Source organism: Salmo salar, chromosome ssa02 (genome assembly GCF_905237065.1).
Source record: "Salmo salar chromosome ssa02, Ssal_v3.1, whole genome shotgun sequence".
Taxonomy (NCBI): domain Eukaryota; kingdom Metazoa; phylum Chordata; class Actinopteri; order Salmoniformes; family Salmonidae; genus Salmo; species Salmo salar.
This window is the reverse complement of record NC_059443.1, coordinates 38,739,613-38,766,514: the sequence shown is the minus strand read 5'-3', so window position 1 is coordinate 38,766,514 and position 26,902 is coordinate 38,739,613. Positions and strand designations below refer to the sequence as shown.

Genomic DNA, 26,902 nt, shown 5'->3' with positions numbered 1-26,902 from the left:
ACAGATAAGCAGATACTGAAGCTAGGGACTGAGGCTTGACAACAATGTTACATCACTACTTCACAAAGCCTCTACAGAAATAAATAGGTATTTATTTTTAAGCGTTGGCCACACCAAACTCGACAGGGTAACAGTGTGTGCGTCACTATGCAGTAAGAACAATATGGGGCTGTTATGTGGTGTTGACAAAACTCCCTAGTGCCCTGACAAGCGAATTAGTCTGTCTCACACTTCAGCAGCCCTCGTTTTCCTCCGGCGACGTGACGGCAAAAGTCTTTACTGAGTCAAAGAGACCAGCAGGCTAGAATATATTGGCTTTATCCGTGTAAGGGAATGGATGCAGAGGTGTTATTAGAAGGACAGCGACGAGAGGGAACATTGCCCCACTGTGTGTCTCCACAAAGCCAGCTGTCTGTCTGGCAGCCTCCAAGCTCCAATACCATTAAGCTTTTCTCCTATTTTCCCCATTAAAGAAGCCAGGCTGTGGAACACGACAAAATACATAATCTGTCTGCTAACAAGGAAATCCACAGCTTAAATTGCTGCTCAGTTATCATAATAAAAAAATGTAAAAAGCCAGCCAGTCAGTGGACCACTGGCCTCCACACACACACACACACACGCACGCACGCACGCACACGCACACACACACACACACACACAGTGTTGTCGAGCAACCCCCCCCCCAGCCCCCCCATACACACATGTGCCTGCACCCGAGTAACAACTGACGCAAGACACTCTAAACGGTAGCGATAATTCCTGTCAGAGATTAACGCGGCGGTTCCAATTGAAGATTATACTGGGGGATTATTAGCTGCGGCTACTGAGCTGGAGATGATTATCTGCAGCTGCTGCAGTGGCGGTACAGCCTGCCGCCCGCCACCCTGTAGCGAGTAGTGGCAGCGGTGGCGAGACGCGTTGGGGGGTTTACAGCAATGTTATTCACTCATAACATTAGCCTAATACATTTGGCTCCCCTGTGACATCTCCGTTGACGCTGGCTGAGCACCCGAGTCTGCCCCCGGTGAAGAAGGGAAGGCAAGGGAAGGGAAATAAGCCAGAGATCCAAATCACTGAGACACAACCAGGGCTGCAGAAGACATTTAAAGAGACTGGCCTAATATATTATAGACGGCTTCTAGGAGAGAGAGAGAGAGAGAGAGAGAGAGAGAGAGAGAGAGAGAGAGAGAGAGAGAGAAATACAAAAAGAAACAGAGAAAGAGAACGAGTGGTCGAAATCTAAATAAAGAGAAAGGGAAGTCCGGTCGGGGTATTTCATGTGCACTTTTGTGACTAGTTTCATTCTCAGCAGCTGTGTGATGTAATATGTCACAGCACAGCATCCTCCTTACCCCTCCCTTCATTCCCTACTTCCCTCTGACTTATCGCTGACCGTTCCTCCGCAGCGAGATCATATCAGGGAATCAGTCCTCCAGTGAATTTTCATAGCTCTCACAATGGCCTGTAAAATAGTACAGCTCCATCAGACGCTTACACAAACACTACTGGAGGAAGACCTAGGGCTGCCTCAGATTTTTTTTTACATTTCATTATTTTTTTATTTGATCTTTATTTAACTAGGCAAGTCAGATAAAAACAAATTCCTATTTACAATGACGGCCTACCAAAAGGCAAAAGGCCTCCTAAACAGTTCCCTATCTCCTATTTAATGCATTACTTTGACCAGGACCCAGAGGACTCCCCCAGGGCTCTGATTAAAAGTAGTGCACTATATAAAATAGGGGGTGCTTGTATTTGTCCTGTTTCACACATGTACAAGTGTGTAACCTGTACAAGTATGACATGGAAATGTGTTTTCTGCTCATCCCACTCCCCCTGGGGATTAGCCATTATTGACAGTGACCCTGGAGCAATTAGGGTTAAGTGCCTTGCTCAAGGGCAGATTGACAGATTTTTTTCACCTAGTTGGCTGGGGATTCCCTCAAGCACTCTTTTAGTTACTGAACCAATGATCTAACCTTTAAGCTACCGGGCACCATACAGCAACTGAAAGGTTGCATGTTTAATCCCCTACTCTTGAGCAAGGCATTGCTCCAGGGTTACTGTCAATAATGGACGTTCCTTTCTCTTTATTTCAATTTCGACCACTCGTTCTCTTTATCTTTTTTTGTCTCTCCGTTTCTCTCTTTCTCTGTTTATTTTTGTCATCCTCTTTCTCGCCTTCTCTCTCTTTCTCTTTTCTCATTTCCTTTCTCTCTGTCTCTCTCTTCTGCTTTCTCTATCTTTCCCTCTCCCTCTCTCTCTCTCTCACTCTCTCTCTCCTTTCTAGAAGCTATAATATATTAGGCCAGTCTCTTTAAATATGTCTTCTGCAGCACTGGTTGTGTCTCAGGGATTTGGATCTCTAGCTTCTTTCTCTTCCCTTGCTTTCCCTTCTTCCCCGGGGGCAGAGTTGGGTGCTCAGCCACCGTCAACGGAGATGTGTGGGGGTGCCATTTCAGATGCAGGCCTGGACTCCCACCACCAACCAAACACTTAGATTAGACCTGCGGGGAAAAAGGAAGCCAGACGGATGGTTGAAAGGAAAGAGGTCAGAGTTTAGATCTGCCCTGCAGTGAAACTGTAGTCTATTTCCTTATAGGACGTTGACACTTTATGAGCACTGAGCAGTCAGACTCAGTCAGAGCCTTTGAGTTATATTGCAGTGGAGTGTTTCTGTAGCAGAGGTGGTCTGGTTCTTTCTAGCTCTATCAGCAGTAGTCGAGCATCTGGCAGGCATTGTTTGTCTGACTGAGACCATAGTGAATGGAGTCTGATGCGATGGAGTGGGTGGGCCAGAGAGCATCGATGTGGCGTGCTGTTTGGCGATTAAGTGAGGAGTGTGTGAGTGAGGGCATTTGTCTGTGTTAATGTATGTGTGTGTGTGTGTGTGTGCGCATTTTATCTAATGGATGAGATGTCCAATGATAAGAGCTTGATGTCTCAGATTTAATGGGGGTTCAGGTGATGTCTGTGAAAGAGTGTGAATGGGAGATGGAGATGGTATCAGTGAGAGATAAAGTGGGCAGGAGCAGTTCTAGGAGCAGTACTTACACGTCTGGGTTGTATTCATTAGGCATGCATTGGAAGAAAATAGACTGACACAGGGAGGGACAACCTGTTGTTTTCTGTTGCAAAACATTTGAAAACTATTTCTGTTGCCAGCTCTAATGAATAAGGGCCCTGGTGACCAGGGGAAAGATGCCACCACGGTGCCACCATGCCAGGTGCAGAGGATTGTCTTAAAGTTGTGTGTGTCTACACCTACATAAGGGTCCCACTGTAATCTATCCACCAACGCAGTGTCTGAATAGAGTGACAGGTGCATGGTGGATTGTCTTGAAGGTGTGTGTCCCGACTCCCTACACCCAGGCGGGATACCCCTCTACCAATTTGTCTCCCACCGACTGCAGTGTCTGAATAGAGGGACAGATGGTTCACAGCTTCTCACAGTTTCTCTAGGCTTCTCTTTCCCCTCCCTCTTTTCTCCTCCCCACCACCACTCCCCCAGCAGCCCATGGCTTCGCTGCAGTGACTCCCACAGAATAACAATGCCTCCCTATCTCACACTGCAAACTGAAGGGGTGTGTGTGAGGGAACGAGGGTGGGGGAGTATAGTGATGACAAGGAAGAACTGCTGTAGGTCTGCAGACAAGCACAGCAAGTGGCTGTAATGTACGTTAAGGGGGTGTGTGTGTGTGTGTGTGTGTGTGTGTGTGTGTGTGTGTGTGTGTGTGTGTGTGTGTGTGTGTGTGTGTGTGTGTGTGTGTGTGTGTGTGTGTGTGTGTGTGTGTGTGTGTGTGTGTGTGTGTGTGTTATCAGGGCACAGAGAGGAAATGGAGCAGGATTCCCAGCTACTTCCAAGCTGTTGCACCCCCAGTAGGTCACTGTAACACATTGTAACACTGTGCTAAACCTATCTAACGCCTAGCAGGGTAACTTCAACATGCTCAACACATTCTATGAGACGCATCAACATGAAGTAAATCATTTAAAATCTTACCATCGATGGTGGCAGAAATGGTAATAGGATAGGAATCATTTCACGGACAAATCTAAATGGATATGACTTAGCTTATTAGTCGTTTTATCACGACCACCCTCGAAACCAACGTATAAATAGTGTTCTAATGACAAACATCATTATTAGCTTTGTTGACATGGTGAAGGCGGTGACAGTGAGGATGGTGACAGATGCTGATGATTGTGGCTGGCATGCATTATTTGTGGATAATTATGTGTGATGTGATGTGTGTGTGGGTGTGTGTGGGTGGGTGTGTGGGTGTGTGGTGGGTAAGAGAGGGAACTAGCAGCCACAGCTTGGGTGCGATGGAAATGGTAACAAGGGCAGGTGACAGAGACAGGAGACAGTGGACATGGGACACTTAAAGGGACTGGGACAGAGGGTAGGGGACCATGACAGAAAACAAGGACAGAAACAGGGGAAAGGCAGGGGACAGAAACAAGGGACTGGGAACAGCGACAAGTTAGTATAGACTACGACAGCGGACAAAGGACACGACACAGAGACTGGGAAAGGGACGGGCAACTGGGAGAGGAGACATGAGGACTGGGTACTACGACAGTAGACAGGGACGGGCGTCTTACATTTGTTCTCCTTCCAGGTGACAGTGGGTTCAGGTCGTCCCACCGCCAGACAGAAGAGGTATACATTTCCCCCCTCGTTCACTGACACGTCTTGGGAGATGTTGACGATTCTGGCTGGCACTGCAAGACGAAAGAGTTGGGTTTTATTGACAGTCATGACTTGACAAAAAAGAGGAAAGCCACCTAAGCTGCCCTCCCCTCACTGTTTGCAAAGTATAAACAAGGTATAAAACTGAAATGACAAGCATAAAAGTAAGGGGTTACCAAAATAACAATACTACCAATGACAAACACTGATTCTCTGACTACTATTATAACAAGACAAAGCTATAGAATGTTCTTCACTATGGTGTTGAATATAGGGATGGAAATCTTCACTCAAGGTCTAGAAGTTTCTCTCTTTGGTAGTTGCTTTGTTTTTTTCTTTTCACAGCATGACCACCATCAAATGCTGTTTTGCTCTAAATTGCCATTCCAGAGCAGGCACTATGCATATAGTTAGATAGATAACTAGATGGCCCTTGAATTTAAATGGCCCATTATCGTTGCTTTTAATGAGCTTGGCCATGAGGCTGTTTTTCTGCGAAGCATCTAACCACAGGATCCCATTTTTAACTCTCTGGCCAGGCGAAAATTCTTGTGCGATAAAGCAAAGATTGGAGCCATCGCTACCCCACCATGGCCGTCACTGTTTGATGCAGTGACTCTGGGGTGTAATTATTTTGTATGATATCGCGGTTAAGACTGAAATTGGAGGCGACTTGGAAACTAGGGGAACATGGTCATCTGTGTGCCCATTTGCCCTGCGGATAAATGCTTCTCCTTGGCGCCTGCACTGTGTGAACAGTCTGTTGGAGAGTAGCTGGTTTAGCCTTCTGGGTAATCCTGCCTGCACCCTGCCTATATACAGACACACACGCATGCAAGTACTGTATTCACACGCGCACACACACACACACACACACACACACACACACACACACACACACACACACACACACACACACACACACACACACACACACACACACACACACACACACACACACACACACACACACACACTGCTGAAACGTGCCCAGCTTGCTCTCTCTCTCTCCATCTCTGTAGCAGCATGGTGTGTGTGTGTGTGTGTTTGTTGGCCAGTTGATATATACCCTAATATTTTTCATTTTTATTCCGCTGGTCTTGTATTACTGCGATATGCTAGTACACAAGGTACAATATACATAACAATTGACACATGCAGGGAGAAAAGGTCTGCAATCCATCAGCCAAGCAGCCGGGCGCCAATAAATCACGTCACTCAGGATCAGTCAAACTCTCACTCACTCCACCGTTGCCTTGACGATAGGCCAGATCTGGTCCTGCACTGTCAATTATTCAGTCAGGCAGTTGGACAGCCTCCTGTATAGCAGCCCATATCGTCTTACCCACTTACCCCAGGATCTACCCACCCCACTCAGTTCTGAGGTAAACTTGCACATCAGTGCTAATGTATTGGCTCGAGGCACAGTTGCTAAGGACTCGGTTGGCTGCTTTCTTTGCTCAGTCCAAGGCTCCATCCACTGCACAACACTAACAAAGGCCTTGGGTCACTTTACATTTTTTTTGTAAAGTAAAAGTAAAGTTGTGTTTACAATTGCTGGACTAAAACCTGGAGGTGAATAAATAATCCCATAAATAAAGTGGTACGTGCCTATTACAGAACCAAGTACAATATGTACTGTAAACACATTAAAATATAGCTATTAAAGGGCTAATACACCTAAATATTTGTATACTTACCCTGTAAACAGTCAATGGACAAAGAGAAAGATAAAGCCATGGTTTTTTTGTTTTTCCCTGGCTGCTGTCACCAAATCTTAACTCGTTAGCTGTTCTTGTCCAGAAACCAAGTCCATATCCCCCAAATTAGCATGTTTTAAATATCCTTTGACAAATTCATTAATGTACGCAACCAATGTCAGACACTTTGGGAGCATTTGGGCTTGAGATTTAAAACATGCAAATATTTTATCCTACCCCATCTTTCCCCCCACCTAGATGTCCCCAGGGACTCACCTTGGACGATGAGGAAGACGTGGGCTATGCGGGGCTTGTTGCTGGCCTGGAAGCTGCAGGTATACAGCCCCTCGTCAGCTACCTCCACTCTCTCTATCTGGATGGAGAAGTCACTAGTGTTACTGTTGACCAGCGACACCCGACTGTCCAGCGACCACTTGTCTGTCCCCGCAAACAGGATGTTTGAGCGGTTCAACCACGCCTTGTGGGTCACCTCCTCGTCGATTTTACACCTTTGAGATGGAGGGGGAGAAAACAGGGGATAAGAAAAGACCCAGATAATTTATTAATAATAATTTAGTTAACTTGAATAGCGATTTTCATTACAGAAAATAATCTCAAAGCGCATAAAAATCAAAAAAAAAGAAACAACACATTTAAATTTAGATGGTAGAGATGGATTTTGAATGTCTCTATTTGACATGGGATGAAAGGCTGGGAGTTGAGGCAGTTTGGATTGGAAAGGCAGTGTAGCTTCAGCGGAGGGAGTGGGCATCAATAGAACAGACAGAGAGAAACAAAGACAGTCTGACAAACAGGCCCGGAGCGCTTTATCCGTGCACCGCATCTGCTTTTCCTCCATAGGACCTGCTCCTCCGTAAGTACTGGTCCTCCATTGCCTGGGTGATGCTACGGCTGCTGAAAAGTGCACGAAAAGCCACCACACCTTGGCAGTGGTTAAGAACAGTCCCTGAGCCTCTTCTGCCATCTCTGGCCACAGCATCCAGTACTAGTTGTAATTCTTCCCGACAGATGAAGCAATAAAGCTGGGGCTGCATTATTTGAATCCAAACAGCCAGTTAGCTAGCTAACTATATGACAAAAATATGACTTTTATCCCAACAAAAAAGTACAAAAGTACAATATTTACAGAGCTCTCTGCCTAGGTGACCACACGGCGCCATGGCAACTACGGAACATAATGTACATATATTGAAGTGAGTCTGTATGTGCTTATGTATGAACAAAGATAGCATAGACATTTTTGAGGAGGAGCAGAAGTGAACCCTGGAACTCCAAAGAACTTCCGATGCGTTTGAAAACAACAGCTGTTCCATCGCGGCTGTAAAAGGCTAGCTAGATAAGCTAGCTAACTTAGTGTAGTTGTTTTCTCAAGGTCAAAATTACGACTGAGGACAAATCTATTTTTGAATATTAAAGTTAACAGATTTCCCAAAGAAGCATCGCAGCAGGCTGCATTGGGGCGGCAGGTAGTCTAGTGGTTAGAGCGTTGGACTAGTAACAGAAAGGTTGCAAGATCGAATCCCCGAGCTGACAGGGTAAAAATATGTCGTTCTGCCCCTGAACAAGGCAGTTAACCTACTATTCCTAGGCCGTCATTGAAAATAAGAGTTTGGTCTTAACTGACTTGCCTAGTTAAATAAAGGTAAAATAAAAAATTGCCTTTGTGGAAAGTAAAATCAGCAGCAGGAGGTGGTGGCTCCAAGATGATGTGTAACACATGGGTACACTGTTAAAGCTCCCAATTCCCTGATTTATTGACAACGTTTTGATCCGAGACGGATCTTGGTCAGGTCAAACAAACTGAGTCTCACATCCCAAAATATACACATTTCACCTCACGTGACCATTGTCTTGTACATCAATGAAATATTAATGTAAACTCTTGGTTCAGACCTCTAGGAGACATGGTACACACATGGTGAATCTAATACAATTCTCCTCTCAGTATCCCCCCCAGAAGTTTTAACATGTTCGATGCCAATGTGTCTCAAAGAGCTAATGTTGTGACGAGCCTCCATGAAATGCGCAGCCACAAGGTTTCTCTGGTCAAGGGTCCTGATATTTTTCCTGTGTTCTGCTATCCTTGTTTTCAGAGCTTGTTTTGTTTTTCCTACATAGCATAGACCACAAATACACTTTGTATCTTAAATGGCCTTGCCCGTAATAGGGTGATTGAACATTGTGCATTTGTTTGTAAAGTTACACTGGGTACATCCGCCACATCTAAAGTTACCGTCTGACATTGTCTAGAAAGGTATCACGTGCCACTGGTGGAAGATCAAACCTCACCACCATTTGACTGATGTTGGGGGCGCCTCTGAAGACTAGCCATGGGGGTTCTTTAACCTCTTTTCCAGTTGTGGATCAGTGCTCAAGATGTGCCAGGGTTTTTTAATGATGTGGTCAAACTGTTTACCAAGTGGGGAGTATTGAAGAAAGCATTGAACGTGTTGGTCAGGAGGACGGGGAAGTTTGGGCGTGAGGCTGTCATCCTGGGTCATATTTTTATAATGTTCCCTTGCATCTTGCAGCCATTCCTCTGGGTAACCCTGCTGTCTGAAACACTAATCCAGATAGACGGCTTGTTTGTCATAGTCACTCTGTGTACTACAAATCCTTCATCGGCGACTGTATTGGCTAACGGGGAGGCTCTTTTTTTAGGGGTGTAGGGTGGAAGCTGTCTCCTCGTAACAGAGAATTCCTGTCTGTCGGCTTCTTGTATAGATCCGTGCTAAAACCACCCCCTCCCTATTAATCAAAATGTAAAGAAAACGTATTTCATTCGCATCAAAGGTGAGGGGGAATTTCAAAGGTTCACTGCTTGTATTGTTTAAGGAGTGGAATTGAAGAAGTTCCTCTGCTGTGCTCTGTAATAGAACGAATACGTCATCAATTAAGCGTTTGAAGGCCCAAATCCCCGTCATTTGCGTGAAGAGAAGATGGAGAAAAAGTGGACAGAGGTCGGGCTGCCTTCTGAGAATTCTTAGGCGATCGAATAAAACCCCATTGCCTTCCGTTCTCCTAGCTAACATGCAATCATTGGAAAATAAAATCGACGACCTACGAGGAAGATTAAACTACCAACGGGACATTAAAAACTGTAATATCTTATGCTTCCCCCGAGTCGTGGCTGAACAATGACATTATCAACATACAGCTGGCTGGTTGTATTAATGTCCCGTTGGTAGTTTAATCTTCCTCGTAGGTCATCGATTTTATTTTCCAATGATTGCATGTTAGCTAGGCAGGACAGAACAGCAGCGTCTGGTAAGACAAGAGGGGGCGGACTATGTTTATTTGTAAACAACAGCTGGTGCACGATATCTAAGGAAGTCTCAAGGTTTTGCTTGCCTGAGGTAGAGTATCTCATGATAAACTGTAGACCACACTATCTACCTAGAGAGTTTTCATCTGTATTTTTAATAGCTGTCTACATACAACCACAGACCGATGCTGGCACTAAGACCACATTCAATGAGCTGTATTCCACCATTAGCAAACAGGAAAACGCCCATCCAGAGGCGGCGCTCCTCGTAACTGGGGACTTTAATGCAGGAAAATTAAATCCATTTTACCAAATTTCTATCAGCATGTTACATATGCAACCAAAGGGGAAAAAAACTCTAGACCACCTTTACTCGACACACAGAGACACGTACAAAGCTCTCCCTCACCCTCCATTTGGCAAATATGACCATAATTCTATCTTCCTGATTCCTGTTTACAAATAAAATTAAAGCAGGAAGCACCAGTGACTCGGTAAATAAAAAAGTGGTCAGATGAAACAGATGCTAAGCTACAGGACTGTTCTGCTAGACTGGTATATGTTCTGGGATTCCTCCGATGGCATTGAGGAGTACACCACATCAGTCATTGGCTTCATCAATAAGTGTATCAATGACATCGTCCCCACAGTGACCGTACGTACCCCAACCAGAAGCCATGCATTACAGGTTACAGCAGCACTGAGCTAAAGGCTAGAGCTGCCGCTTTCAAGGAGAGGTACTCTAATCCGAAAGCTTATAAGAAATCCCGCTATGCCCTCCGATGAACCATCAAATAGGAAAAGCGTCAATACAGGACTAAGATCGAATCGTACTACACCGGCTCTGATGCTCGTCGGATGTGGCAGGGCTTGCAAACCATTACAGACTACAAAGGGAAGCACAGCCGAGAGCTGCCCAGTGACACGAGCCTACCAGACGAGCTAAACTATTTCTATTCTCGCTTCGAGGCAAATAACACTGAAACATGCATGAGAGCACCAGCTGTTCCGGAAGACTATTTGATCATGTTCTCCGCAGCCGATGTGAGTAAGACCTTTAAACAGGTCAACATTCACAAGGCCGCAGGGCCAGATGGATTACCAGAATGTGCTGACCAACTGGCAAGTGTCTTCACTGACATTTTCTACCTCTCCCTGTCCGAGTCTGTAATACCAACATGTTTTAAGCAGAACACTATAGTCCCTGTGCCCAAGAACACTAAGCTAACCTGACTAAATGACTACTGACCAATAGCACTCACATATGTAGCCATGAAGTGCTTTGAAAGGCTGGTCATGGCTGACATCAACACCATTAGCCCAGAAACCTTAGACCCACTCCAATTTGCATACAGATCTACAGATGACGCTATCTCTATTGCACTCCACGCTGCCTTTTCCCACCTGGACAAAAGGAACACCTATGTGAGAATGCTATTCATTGACTACAGCTCAGCGTTCAACACCATAGTGCCCTCAAAACTCATCAATAAGCTAAGGACCCTGCAACTAAACACCTCCCTCTGCAACTGGATCCTGGACTTCCTGATGGGCTGCCCCCAGGTTGTAAGGGTAGGTAGCAACACATCCGACACGCTGATCCTCAACAAAGGGACTCCTCAGGGGTGCGTGCTCAGTCCCCTCCTGTACTCCCTGCTTACTCATGACTGCACGGCCAGGCACGACTCCAAAACCATCATTAAATTTGCCGATGACACAACAGTGCCTGATCACCACCAGCGATGAGACAACCTATAGGGAGGAGGTCAGAGACCTGGCCGTGTGGTGCTAGGACAACAACCTCTCTTTCAACGTGGTCAAGACAAAGGAGATGATTGTGAACTACAGGAAAAGGAGGACCAAGCATTCCCCCATTCTCATCGACAGGGCTGTGGAGCAGGTTGAGAGCGTCCAAGTTCCTCACCAACAAACTAACATGCTCCAAGCACACCAAGACAGTCATGAAGAGAGCACGACAAAACCTATTCCCCCTCAGGAGACTGAAAAGATTTGTCATGGTTCCTCAGATCCTCAAAAGGTTCTACAGCTGCAACATCAAGAGCATCCTGACTGGTTTCGTCATGCCTGTAATGGCAACTGCTCGGGCCTCCAACCACAAGGCACTACAGAGGGTACTGCGTACGGCCCAGGACATCACTGGGGCCAAGCTTCCTGCCATGCAGGACCTCTGTACCAGGTGGTGTCAGAGGAAGGCCCTAAAAATGGTCAAATACTCCAACCACCCTAGTCATAGACTATTCTCTCTGCTACAGCACGGCAAGCGGTACCAGAGCGCCAAGTCTGGGTCCAAGAGGCTTCTAAACAGCTTTTATCCCAAGACATAAGACTCCTGAACATCTAATCAAATGGCTACCCAGACTATTTGCATTGGTCCACGCCTCCACCCCATCTTTTACGCCGCTGATACTCTCTATTATTATCTATGCATAGTCACTTTAATAACTTTATCTACATGTACATTTTACCTCAATCACCTCGACTAACCAGTGCCCCCGCACATTGACTCTGTACCGGTACCCCCCTGTATATAGCCTCGCTATTGTTATTTTACTGCTGCTCTTTAACTACTTGTTCTTTTTATTTCTTATTTTTATTCATATTTTTTAAACTGCATTGTTGGTTAGGGGCATGTAAGTAAGCATTTCACTGTAAGGTCTACACCTGTTGTATTCGGCGCATGTGACTAATACAATTTGATTTGATTTGATTTGTTTCCAGAGTCTGATATGGTGCAAGAATATGATTGTTAGGGCTGAAAATCACATTCTTCTCAAACAACCCCACATACAGATTGGCATAATTTGGTGCCATTTTACTACCCATAGCAGTTCCCTTCTGTTCAATGAATATGTCATTTTCAAATATGAAAAATGTCTTAGTCAGAACAATCTGAGCAAGTTCAACAATACAGTCAGTGCTAGTGAGTGTACCAGTGGGTCGTTGACTAAGATAGGCTTCTAGGCCTCCCTGGTGGGGGATATTTGTATGCAGGGATTCATCATCAAAGCAAGCCATAAGCGTCTCCCCAATGATTTTGTGCATTGTCTTGAGGTTGTTAATTATGTCCATAGAATCGTGTACATATGCACGGGGTGACACCACACTGGGTTTTAGAAAGGAATCTCCAAAAGCAGAAATATTTTCAGTCAATGAGTCAATGGTCACAATAGGTTTATTAGGTTAACCATCTATTCTAGCTAACGTCAGCTTGCGAGAAGGGGGGGTGGGGGGGGGGGGGATTTCTGTGTTGATATTTCAGAAGAACTTATGGATTCTTTAGACATTTAGAATGGTAAAACAAATTGCATGATGAGGGCAAATTGAGCCACTCTACAAATTATTACTAACCCAAACAGTGGGGAACAACGAGGGCCTTCTTATACAATAATACTTATGATTTTAATTATATTATTATTTTCAATTGTGTTCTGATTCAATCTCTTCAGTTTTTGTTGGAAAGGGTTAACACTGAAGAGAAAAAAAGATCCAATCAGGATTTTTCTTTTGTGGTCTCTGGGGAAATCTAGCTAGCTAAGTCAGCCATTGGTTAGGCCATCAGAAGCTAGACAGAAGGCATCTGCCATTCAACTGTATTAGGGCAACATTTCGGAGTGACAGTGCAATCAACCAATCACATTTTGACTTGTAATGGGTGGGACCGATTTTACAAAATAATGTGGAGATTTCTGCCTTCTCAAAGGCCAATAGGTCACTGCGCAATAGAGAATGCTAGTTTTCCCACAGACTAGCTAGCTATCTTTTGTTGTAGGCTAGTTTGCAGCGGCTGCAGCAAATGTTATCGAGTAGGATGCTGCTAATTTGTTAGCTTCTCCCTTTTAAAAAATAACTTTCAACAAGAAGTTAACCTTTTACTGCATTGGGCTAAATCAGGGTCACACAGAGTGATTCTTGGTAGTCTTAAACAAATCTACTTTCAAACAAAAGTATACACCTCACACACATGGTTATGGGCTTAAAAAAGACACCTGTACCATGTGAGTGGAACACAAATAGCCTACTAACCAAGACTTCGGGCCAAACTTTTTCAATACCTGGTTTGCATATCCCTTGTTGCCTTAGTTAGCATTTACTGGTAGATATCATAAATTGAAACGGCTTTCCTACCTACCCTACCCGCTACCGATGACGTTCTTCTGTGAGCTGCTCCATTTCAAAACCAGTTGAGAGCTGTGTGCTCTGGCTGCCTGCACATGTACAGCGCATGTGAATATACTTTACATGCTTTGCGATTGTGCAGGCTGCTTTGTGCATCATTTCACTATTGTACTACATAATTGATAAATGGTATACCTCCACTACACTAATTTGATACGCATCAGTGGGGATTAAGAAGTGAATATACTGAAAAGAAAGTGGGTATAAGGCTTATACTTGCATATATCCTCCACTACACCACTAGCCCTCTGTGTTTTACAAAAAGTGTACTCTCCTACATGAGTGCGCTGGTATTACTGTTGCTGCCTTTTCAGCATCATTACCCTGTCACACACTGAAGGCCTAGGTCCAATAGGTTCGCCACTGCGCAAACATGTCGATAATACAGTGCATTCGGAAAGTATTCAGGCCCCTTCCCTTTTTCACATTTTGTTACGTTACAACCTTATTCTCAAATGGATAAAAAAATACAATTCTCCTCAATCTACACACAATACCCCATAATGACAAAGTGAAAGCAGTTTTTTAGGAATCTTTGCAGATTTATTCAAAATAAAAAACAGAAATACCTTATTTACATTCAGACCTGTTGCTATGAGACTCGAAATTGAGCTCAGGTGCATCTTGTTTCCATTGATCATCCTTGAGATGTTTCTACAACTTGATTGGAGTCCACCTGTGGTAAATTCCATTGATTGGACATGATTTGGAAAGGCACACACCTGTCTGTATAAGGTCCCACAGTCGACAGTGCATGTCAGAGCAAAAACCAAGCCATGAGGTTGAAGGAATTGTCCGTAGAGCTCCGAGACAGGATTGTGTCGAGGCACAGATCTGGGGAAGGGTACCAAAACATTTCTGCAGCATTCAAGGTCCCCAAGAACACAGTGGCCTCCATCATTCTTAAATGGAAAAAGTTTCGAACCACCAAGACTCTTCCTAGAGATGGCCGCCTGTCCAAACTGAGCAATCAGGGGAGAAGGGCCTTGGTCAGGGAGGTGACCAAGAACCTGGTTGTCACTCTGACAGAGCTCCAGAGTTGCGCTGTGGAGATGGGAGAACCTTCCAGAAGGACAACCATCTCTGCACCATCTCTACCAATCAGGTATTTATGGTAGAGTGGCCAGATGGAAGCCACTCCTCACTAAAAGGCACATGACAGCCCGCTTGGAGTTTGCCAAAAGGCACCTAAAGGACTCTCAGACCATGAGAAACAAGATTCTCTGGTCTGATGAAACCAAGATTGAACTCTTTGGCCTGAATGCAAAGTGTCACGTCTGGAGGAAACCTGGCACCATCCCTACGGTAAAGCATGGTGGTGGCAGCATCATGCTATGGGGATGTTTTTCAGCAGCAGGGACTGGGAGTCAAGAACGAGGGAAAGATGAACAGAGCAAAGTACAGAGAGATCTTTGATGAAAACCTGCTCCAAAGCGCTCAGGACTAAAACACTGACTCAAAAGATAGCGTGATCTTTTTTTATGTGAACCGTTTTTGCTATTGGGACAGGGCATCAGACTCCAGAGCCTTTATTGCAGAGTTGGGTCACTGAGGTGGTCGGTTGTCAATTCACTAACACTTATCATGTGGTTTGTGCAGGCTGAAATATGGTGAGTTGGATGTTATCGTAAACTTTGAAATTAGAAACAAGCATGGTAACAAGCATTCGTTGTTACACTGCAATTACCACCAGTTACAGTGTAACTATGAATTATTACAATTATTTAGAATACTTGTTACAGTGTAATTACATATGTAATTACACTTTAATACGGACCCCTTAAGAAGTGTTACCGTCTTTTTCATTAGACAATTAATGAGACTAACCATGTTGATGGATACCAGATTTGACTTTTTCAACTACTGTACATAAGTCATGAAATGGATTAGTGCAAGCCTTACCCTTGTAATGAAGGTAGGCCTTAAAGTTGCAATATGCAGAAATTGCTCCGCCGTTTTCTGGTTGCTAAGATTCTGGTAGTTCGCCTAATTTCAGTTTATGTGACAAAACAAGCAGTGTAGAGAATCATTGTACCACCTAAACTGCTGTGAAATATATTTAAAATAACCCAAAATATTGTATTTTCAGCTTTTCGAAGTTAGTGTACAAAACCAAAAGATGCAAAAATGACTAAACATAAGAACAGCAAGCATAGAAATAGTGCACATAGACCATATCTACTGCTTCTTAGACTTGCTTTCAAAGAGAATGACAGATCTATAACTCAAATTTCTATGTGAATTTGGTCAGGTCACAAATATCACTATCATGAGTGCAGAAAGGAATATTTTAAGGTTCATTTGAATTCATTTCAAATTACATTTTGATCATCCGGTTGTAATTAGTATATGCAATTCAATATTATCGCCACAAAGAGTCAGCACTAGCATTCGTAAACAAACCACTAGCCAGGTCTCGTAATGTGAGGTTGTTAATACATACCTAGCACAAGGTAGCGGTTCATAAAAAATACAGTATGTTTCTTAATTGAAACTACGAGGGCAATACACCTGGGTAAAATATAGTTGTGTTTTGTAGGAAGCAGATGAAGAGCTAGGAGAGACAGATTGGTGAGGGGGAGAGAGGGGCTGATAGTGGTAGTTACTGCTGCTACATAACTTTTGATGTAAACAATGTGGCGGACCATTCTTGATACACACAGGAAATTGTTTAGCGTGAAAAACCCAGCAGCGTTGCAGTTTTTGACACACTCAAATCGGTATGCCTGGCACCTACTACCATACCCCGTTCAAAGGCATTTAAATATGTTGTGTTGCCCATTCACCCTCTGAATGGCACACATAAACAATCCATGTCTCAATTGTCCCAAGGCTTAAAAATCCTTCTTTAACCTGTCTTCTGCCCGTCATCGACACTGATTGAAGCAGATAGGGATCATAGCTTTCACATGGATTCACCTGGTCAGTCTGTCATGGAAAGAGCAGACGTTCCTAATGTTTTGTACACTCAGGCTATACGTATATATGAATACAAATATTATTTTGAGTTTGGAATGTAATTTTCACAGTTTCTGAACTAGAAATGTTTTGTGACAGTATGACTACAGTACTGTCCTTCACCACTAGATGTCCTTAGAAGCTTCAGCTGGGGACCAGGCCAGGAGAGGATAAGCCTGAGCGCTTATGTTTAATTGATGTGGCCAGGGTAAAAAAAAGAAATCTCAGTGAGGTAGATCACACGGTCTCCAGTGAATAGGCCTCATCTATGCCAGTGATATTACCTTTAATCGCCCATGCAATGAATAGATGATCCTGTAAGTATGAAAGGGCATCATATATCAACTACAGGAGCCTGTGGCGGTCTATGGTTCTAGGGCTAGGCAATATGAGATGACAGCGATGGTGACCAGATTTGGAATGATTCCTGACAGCGGGTTAAAGAGTTCAAATGTTGATAGACAGTAGGCTTTTATGAAGGCCTCAAAGTCCAGGATATTGCCAAAATGGCAGTTTTGCTGAGGAACATTTTTCAACCTAGTTGGGGTATACCTCATGGGGTTTTTATGACATTGAATTGGCAATTAAGTCAGCATGATGACAGGTGAAAAAAATAAAATAATTCAACATGTAATTAGTAGGTGCAGGTGTAGGATCATAGAGTTACCTCAGAATGATGCTCTCTCCTTCCAGCACTGTAATGTTGTCGGGCAGGTGGCCGAATTCGGCTCCGTGCACACTTGGTCCTGCCAAGGAAAATGAGAGAAGAGAGGGAGGAGGGTGAGCATAATGCCGTTATAACAACAACAGACGGTCCATTCGCATTCTCAATCCCCAAATCCCCTGGTTGGCATCTCAGCCGCCGCGGTGCTGAGTACCTCATTGATCCGGGTCAGGCTGGATGTGTTTGGTGGTTCTCTTAGTTATTTGTCATAAATATACAAACAAAGGTGTTGTAGCGTACACACTGACCCCCTGTATTATTTGAATAATGATTCGTTTTCCCCCCCCCACCCCATGTGTGTGTGTGTCTCATTGAACAGTGTTGATAATGAGCCGGGGGAAGAGGAGGATTCACGCAGGGACGTCAGAGCGTGAAATGAAGGGACACAAATGGCAACAGGAGGGATGCGTACAGTGAGGCTCACCCTGCCTACAAATAGACACGCACACACACCAAGAAGTCACACAAGCGCACGCAAACACACACTACCACAGGAATGAAACTAAATGGAAAACTGGGGTTGATACGTGTGGGGCATCGTCTGTCTATGAAAATGCCCTTTTTGTTACAAATTTAACCAGAACCATGCATAATACACATTCACTAATACTGACTAACTTTATAGAAAATGAAGACAGGTCTCATAAACAATCTCTCAAGCAGGAGCCCATGTGCTAGTGAGTAGCCAGCTAATCTTTATACTTCAAGTTTAGCCAACTTGGATCTCTTTGCTAGATGACAAGGTGGAACAGTTGAATGGTTACGAACACCCCCTTCTGTCCGTCTCCAACTGTTTGGACAGCATGCTCGCCTGTCCACTTTGTTCAGATGTTGAAATCAGGTGGCCTACCTTATTTCTCAGAATGGGAACGAGTTTCCAATTACTTATATAATAGTGTTTGATGCTTTTAACACAATTATAAAACACAGACTAGACAGCTAGTGTAACAGTCTTTGGCAACAATGTTACTAGTAGGACATAGTACCACAATGCAACCCGCGACTAACTGAGAATTCATTTTCCAGAATCAATGTTCATTGATACTCCTGTTTTAGTAGTGTCTGCTCTGCACGCAATTTGAGAAATTGAGACCTAAAAAGGGTATCAATAGAATGGTTAATTTGTCCTCTATTACAGTAAAATAATGACTCAATGTGTTTCGGTGTCCATATGACCGATTCAGTTAGACCAACCCTCAAATCCAAATATAGAGTTGAAACAATAGCGTGTGATTGCTGCCAGCAATTCGGGGCATTCCTGCATGTGGAACACCTTGAGCATCCCATTGGTTCCTGCAATCGAGCACGCCATCTTCATGCTTGTGTGACACTTTTGATATTCTGGATTTCCCCTATTTGTCTATGTGATTAAAATGTGGGTCAAGAGTGGTCTACCGATGTCTACAGGTGTCCTAGCTAGCTACCAGTGTCGCCCCCACTTCCCGCCTGTTGTGTACTGGGGTCCTCCTAGCTAAATAGCTAGCACACAGTGTCCTTCGCTCCCAATTGCCGAAGACCTGCCCTCGCCATTGTTAACAGAACTGTGGGAAAGCAGTGCCTGACAGGTGAAGGCGAAGGACACTGTCTACCGGTGTCCTAACTATCGTTAGCTAGCTAGCTAGCTACCTATCCAGCCTGCTGTGTACCGGAGTCCTAGCAAAACAATGTACCAATAGAAGTATAGAGAGGTGTTCCTGCAGATGCAGGAATTAGACTTGGGCGGTATACCGTATATACCGTATACACCGGTGTTTATTTGGAAATAGCCACAGGATGGTTTTTTTCAATACCGTCAATAACGGTATTGACGATATTTGAATATTTGTAACTACTTTTTAAGTAAATACCCGCTTGTGCAATACGTTAGAAGATAAAGCAGATTGCGTTCTTCATTTCACCTGTCACGTTATTTTACATTATGAAGCTTACCATAGTTCCCCAGAAGAGAAGGGAGCAGGTGACTCCGGCTGTGTATTGACAGGGGTCGCGTTTTATATTGAACGTCAACCGTGTTCTTTTTGCTTCAATAGAGTGATCAGGGACTTGCAACTACAGTTTTCTTTCACAGAAAATACATTAGTTCAACACCTTCAGCAGAAAATAGCCTCATCTTCATTAGATGACAACAGAAGTGCAACGCTATTTGGCTGGCAGCCACACAAGTAGGCTAAAATACATGTATTTTTTGCAAACACTATGCATGGCAGTCATATGTCTGTTTATCATAGAACGAATGTAGCCAGCTACATTTCCTGATGTTTTTCTTAAAGTTAATCTTGCATTTTGCTGGAGAAAAGTAGGCTAGCTACACCTATAAAAGTACCAGAGAAAAGTAGCTACAGTCAAAACACTGTCTGCTGATAGAATGCCCGTTCGTGAATTCTCATCCAAGTGGAGAAGTGCAACTGAAGCACAAAATGAGTCTGATGCCCAGCAGAAACTCCAATAAGAAGCATTTTAGATCTGTGTTTACAAAACTCAGCAAGATATTTCTCATGCATTTCATATTTTTTTGCTGTATGAAAAACTAAGAATTAAGCATTGACACAATCCCTAAGTGACGGGGCATCATATTGCGTTGGCTTTCTGCTGTGTTCGAGAAGTCAAAGCCCTTTGGATGAGTTATCTGTACAACTGCCACTGCTATTTTTTTTGATTTTCTTGATTTTTTTCTCCTCTCAGTTCTCGGCCAGTCTGCTCCTCCCCCATCTTCTCGAACAGAGCAGGCAGGCAGGCAGGTTGCCCTAGCGACTCCAGACTCCTCACAGACACAGGGTGTATGCTGCTCCAGAGCCAGTACTGTTCATTTACACAATGTCTCTCATTCACATTCGCTTGTAAATGTCCAAACTCACCAAAAATGACATTCGGTAGCTCCTACCTATATATGTATAACTTTATGAGCTGGACTTTTTTCTTTTTTCGTTTGTGCTCGTTAGCATATTTTCTGGATGCAATTGCACCCTTCTCAGCTGAAACTGCTTGTCAGAGAGGAAGAACTGATCTCTCATCTTTGTTGTTGTGAATGACAGGGGGAGGGGCTTTGTGTGTGTGTAAATGATAAGTTGCACACTGTAACAGGCGTCAAAATGAGTAGACCAAGGTGCAGAGTGGAATATGTTCATCTTGTCGTTTAATGCAAAAATGAACACTTTACAAATGAAACAAAAATGACAGCCGACAGTTCCGTCAGGTACTTACAACTAAACGGAAAACAACTACCCACAAAACACAAAGCAAAAACAGGCTGCCTAAGTATGGTTCCTAATCAGAGACAACGATAGACAGCTGCCTCTGGTTAGGAACCATACTCGGCCCAACACAAAGAAATACAAAAACATAGAATGCCCACCCCACACCCTGACCTAACCACATAGAGAAACAAACCCTCTCTCTCAGGTCAGGGCGTGACACACACAGCATAGAAGGAGCGAAGGAGATGAGACCAAAAAGACAACATGAGAACAAGTGGACATAAATGCTCATAAAAAATAAAATAATAATTGGATTATTGTGATACAGCCATTTGGAATATCATGCTAAAACATTATAGAATTCTATATAACACCCAGCCCTAAAGCGTTTATATTTTTAAAAAGACTAGGCTACAGTACTGTTGAAGCTTCCTCTCCTTGGATTATATTTTGGAAATTTGCATCAACTGACTCTGCAAAGAAAGATAACAGCAGCCATACAGTGCTATCTTAGCAGTGACATACTGAGGCAGGTCCACACTCTGCATGACACCAGCTCTGTCCCTCCAAACTCTGCCAAATGTCAGCATGCGCATCAAGTCCACACTTACGGTGCCCATATTAGGACACCCTCACTGTCTGAGGGTCATGTCTACATTTGACCTCAAAAGTTTTTGGGGTTTTGCATTTTAGCTAACCCTAACCCTTTTCTTAACCTTAACCTAATTCTCCTAACCTGCAACGTTAATTCTCCTAACCTGCTGCGTAAGTTCTCCTAAACCTCCTACGAAAAGTGAATTTTGACAAAAGCTGAATCCCTTCCTAGACAAAACCCTGTCTGTCCTTCCTAGATCTTCAACCAATCTCCTCTATCTCTTTCCTAACGTATCCATAATATCTCTATGCTGCTGCTGCCGCCACCGTCTTGCCTCTAAGGTTTAATAAACAGCGACTTATGAGAAGAAACGCTGTGCAGTCAGGAGTTAAGAAGCACCCGGAGGTTTGTCTGATTAATGCAAAGAGGTGCGCTAAGACAATACGCGCTAAGCTTGGCAAGTGTAATTCCAGGCAGAGAGGGGTCTGAAACGTGACAGTCGTAAGCAGTGCAGCATCTGATGGCCAATTGCTCACGCTTTTAATTTCAACACGGGTTCTTGGTGGAATCATGGCTTGATTGCACAGCGTAATGAAAAGGGGCAGGCATTCTAATTCGCGTCACGGTCTCATAAACAAATAGCTGAAAAAAGGTGAATCTAATTATGCATGGTAATGACGGTCAATGGCAATGGTAAATTAAGATATTTATTTTCCCAAAGTATTGAAATGAATGCAAAGCCTAAACAGAGTAATTTTAATAAGTTGAATATGAGTGTGTGTGTGTGTGTGTGTGTGTGTGTCTGAAGATCCACCATTTTTCATGGTCCCTTGAGACAGTTATTGTGTGTGTGCGCCTGTATAGTGTGCGTGTGTGTCCAGTATGTGCGCATTTGCTTTAAGTGTGTCAGCCACCAGCAAGGACAGGCCATCCCACAGTGAGAACTAATGGCGCCTTGAAGGATGGAGAGGGATGGAGAATGTCCATGAAAATCCTCCGCTAAAAGCCATAATCACATTAGCGTGCTGCTTGCTGCTGTGCTATCTAGGCTGGCCAAGAAACCCAGGAAGGAAGAACACACTGGCTGCATCAGCATCACTACCTCTCACTGCATGGGGGAGGGGAGACATTAGTCATTGTGTCCAATGTACTGTATAACCAAGGCCTAGGAAATGTCACCAGCGGTAGGTGTTTGTTAAAGGGCAACTGAACTCAAAGTGTATCTGGTTGAAAACTGCCTATGTGGCATCGATGTTACTCAGAAACACAAAAAAAAGTGTAAGTAGAATCACTTTGGTCATAAAGTCAGTAGATTTGTGTAAGTGAGGTCATCAGAACGTACATGAGGGTTGGGTTTGTTTTTACAGTCATGCCCACTAACACGGGATTGTAGCGCCTAGGGAGAATTGTCATGCACGGAAAAACAGCTGCGTTGATTGCGCTCCAGCCAAACGTGGCAGCAGAACATCCAGGCAGTGAGATAGACCTGCACATTATGCAGCGCCTATATCCTATATCCTTATTTATCCGATAATAATACACACTATTTTGAGGAAGTGGTAGTGGCTATGTTGTTTTTACCGTGACGCAAGAGGGACAATCTCGTTTTTCTTCATGACCATCAGAAAATCAGATGCACAGTCGGTGAGTTAAGCCGCTCTTTAAGGTTATTTCTATGAAACAACCTTGGATATACTGTAACCTATACCATGCTTTGTGCACGTGCCACACTGCACAGTACGCTGTATTACTGTGCGTCCTCAGTTGTTCTTTCTTAGTGCACTGCATTGTATACTAGGTTTTATTTAGGATAATTTAATTCAGTACCAGGGCTCAGCTCAAAGGCAGGTGGGACACATGCTGGAGCACACAGACGTACGTAGACACACACACACACACACACACACACACAAATGATGTATGCATAAGCTGAAACCTGAAAACAACACGGCGAAGGTTACACACCAGAGGGCTGCTATTCCCTATTCCCCACTCAATTCCCATTTTTACAGCTCAATTGTCACCTTGATTCTAAAACCTGTATCACCCTGCCTTTACCCTCCCTCACTGCACACGGTGTTAACCAGGTCAACACACACAGCCCACACTTACTCAGTCACACTCACCCACAGCCATGTGTATAAGTCCAAACAGAAACACACAGCAACTGAGTCAGTTATCGACACACAGAACCACACTCACTCATGCATACACACCATCACAACCCCTGTCCCCTCTGTCACTCACTTAGAGCGTGCGCTGTGCATAAAGGCTCCCGCTTTGACCTTGGTAGGGTGGTGAAGGGCATCACATCGAAGACGAGGAGCTAAAGGGGCGTGTGCGAGTGTCTGTGGTGTCTCACCACTGGACAGTTGGATGTGCGGAGTCAGGGTCCTGTCAATTAAAAAACTACACAGTCAAGAAGGGGGGTGTAAGGGTTGATGGGGTGGACAAAGGACAGATGACGACAGAGTGTGAAAACACCTGCTAGACTGCACATGCCCGCCACACTTCAGCATTAATAACACAGGGAGAGAGACGGAGAGAGAGAGAAGCAGCAGTCCAGGTAGAGAGATAGAGAGAGTGAGCGAGGGAGAGTGAGAGAGAGAATAGGCACAACTACAACAACATAACCAACAGAAACGGGTCACAACTCCTGCTGCTCTGTCGCATGCTGGGTATGTACATAGTCAATGGTAGGCTTTGAGGGGACTCGTATGGTAGGTACACCTATAGCTCATCTCTTGGTAATAATACCGTAGACTACTTTATCACTGATCTCAACCCAGAGTCTCTCAGAGCGTTCACAGTCAGCCCACTGACACCACTATCAGATCACAGCAAAATCACAGTCTACTTGAACACAGCAATACGCAATCATGAGGCATCAAAGCCAAAGGAACTGAATAATATTAAGAAATGCTATAGCTGGAAGGAAAGTAGTGTGGAAACTTACCAAAAAACTATTAGGTAACAACAAATTCAATCCCTGGACAAAACATTTCATTGTAATAGTGAAGGTATAAACTTGGCAGTAGAAAACCTAAACAGTATATTTGTCACGACTTCCGCCGAAGTTGGTCCCTCTCCTTGTTCGGGTGGTGTTCGGCAGTCGACTTCACTGACCTTCTAGCCATCGCCGATCCACTTTTCATTTTCCATTGGTTTTGTCTGGTCTTCCATCACACCTGGTTCCAATTCCATCAATTACATGTTGTGTATTTAACCCTCTGTTCCCCACCATGTCCTTGTCCGTAATTGTTTTCTTGTAGTGCTTGTGCACTGTATGCTGGTATTTACCAGGTTTTGTTTGACCCATTTCATGTATTGTTCTGTTGACGGTGTTTTATGGTTATTAAACGACACCGTTGTAAATCAGTTTTCGCTCTCCTGCGCCTGACTTCTCTGCCGCCAGTACGCACTGGATTACAATATTTGACCTCTCAGCTTCCCTAACAAATCTAAAACATTTCAAGCAGAAAACCTAAGAAAATTAACAACAATAAAAAAAAGGTTTCTCAATTTCTTTCTTAGGTTTCATCAAACCAATCTAACCAAAAACATAGAGACCCAGAAAACCTGAGCCTACTCCTTCAGGATGGTAAATCACAAAAATTATACAGAAATAACTTCGGAAAAAGTAGGAACAGCACGTCAGAATTCAGCTCAATGAAATTGAAGGATCCATAGACTCTAACCACTTCTGGAAAAATTGGAAAACAGTAATCAAACAACAACAACAAGAGTTATCTATCCAAAACTGAGATGCATGGTTAAACCACTTCTCCAATCTTTTTGGCCCTATAACAAAGAACAAGCAGCAAAAACATATATATGATCAAATACAAATCATAGAATCAACTACTAAAGACTACCAGAACCCACTGGATTCTCCAATTACATTTAATAAACTACAGGACAAAATACAAACCCTCCAAACATAAAGGCCTGTGGTGTTGATGAAATGGCCTGTGGTGTAAATTAAATGATAAAATATACAGACCACAAATTCCAATTGACTATACTTTAACTCTTTAACATCATCATTAGCTCTGGCATCTTCCCCAATAATTGGAACCAAGGACTGATCACCCCAATCGACAAAAGTGGAGACAAATTTGACCCCAGTAACTACCGTGGGATTTGCATCAACAGCCACCTTGGGAAAATCCTCTGCATTATCATTAACAGCAGACTTGTACATTTTCTCAGTGAAAACAACGTACTGAGCAAATGTCAAATTGGCTTTTTACCAAATTACCGTACGACAGACCACGTATTCACCCTGCACACCCTAATTGACAAAGAAACAAACCAACCAAAACAAAGGTAAACTCTTCTCATGCTTTGATGATTTCAAAAAAAGCTTTTGACTCAATTTGGCATGAGGTTCGGCTATACACATTGATGAAAAGAGGTATTGGGGGGGAAAACATACAACATTATAAAATCTATGTACTCAAACAACAAGTGTGTGGTTAAATTTGGCAAAAAAATATGGGGTGAGACAGGGATGCAGCTAAAGCCCCACCCTCTTCAACATATATATCAATGAATTGGCGAGGGCACTACAACAGTCTGCAGCACCCGGCCTCACCCTACTAGAATCTGAAGTCAAATGTCTACTCTTTGCTGATGATCTGGTGCTTCTGTAACCAACCAAGGAGGGCCTGAAGCAGCACCTAGATCTTCTGCATAGATTCTGTCAGACCTGGACCTTGACAGTAAATCTCAGTAAGACAAAAATAATGGTGTTCCAAAAACGGTCTAGTTGCCAGGACCACAAATACAAATTCCATCTAGACACCATTGCCCTAGAGCACACAAAAAACTATACATACCTCGGACTAAACATCAGCGCCACAGGTAACTTCCACAGAGCTGTGAATGATCTGAGAGACAAAGCAAGAAGAGCCTTCTATGCCATCAAAAGGAACATAAAATTCGGCATACCAATTAGGATCTGCTAAAAAATTCTTTAATCGGTTACAGAGCCCATTGCCCTTTATGGTTGTGAGGCCTGTGGTCCGCTCACCAACCAAGAATTCACAAAATGGGACAAACACCAAATTGAAAGGGGAATACCTAGTCAGTTGTACAGTACAACTGAATGCATTCAACTTAAATGTGTCTTTCACATTTAACCCAACCCCTCTGAATCAGAGCGGTGCGGGGGGTTGCCATAATCAACATCCACAGCTTCAGCACCCGGGGAACAGTGGGTAAACTGCCTTCTCAGGGGCAGAACGACAGCTTTTTACCTTGTCAGCTCAGGGATTCGATCCAGCAACCTTCCGGTTACTGACCCAATGCTCTAACCACTAGGCTACCTCCTCCATGTACGACGTAAAGCACCAAATAATGCATGCAGAGCAGAATTAGGCCGATACCCGCTAATTATCAAAATCCAGAAAATAACCGTTAAATTCTACAACCACCTAAAAGGAAGCGATTCCCAAACCTTCCATAATAAAGCCATCACCTACAGAGTGATGAACCGGGTGAAGAGTCCCCTAAGCAAGCTGGTCCCAGGGCTCTGTTCACAAACA

The 26,902-nt window shown here is 43.8% G+C and overlaps 1 protein-coding gene across 3 annotated transcripts in view; it reads right to left on the bottom strand.

Moving 5' to 3' along the window:
• LOC106582734 (igLON family member 5) overlaps positions 1 to 26,902 on the bottom strand; it is a 155,938-nt gene that overhangs the window by 26,894 nt on the left and 102,142 nt on the right. For all 3 annotated transcript variants that reach the window (XM_014166130.2, XM_014166112.2, XM_045703931.1), the window contains exons 2-4: positions 17,508 to 17,586; positions 6,676 to 6,908; positions 4,612 to 4,731 (exon numbers count right to left, since the gene is read on the bottom strand). In XM_014166130.2, the coding sequence (XP_014021605.1) occupies positions 4,612 to 4,731; positions 6,676 to 6,908; positions 17,508 to 17,586 (432 nt within the window). The remainder of the gene's footprint in view (positions 1 to 4,611; positions 4,732 to 6,675; positions 6,909 to 17,507; positions 17,587 to 26,902) is intronic.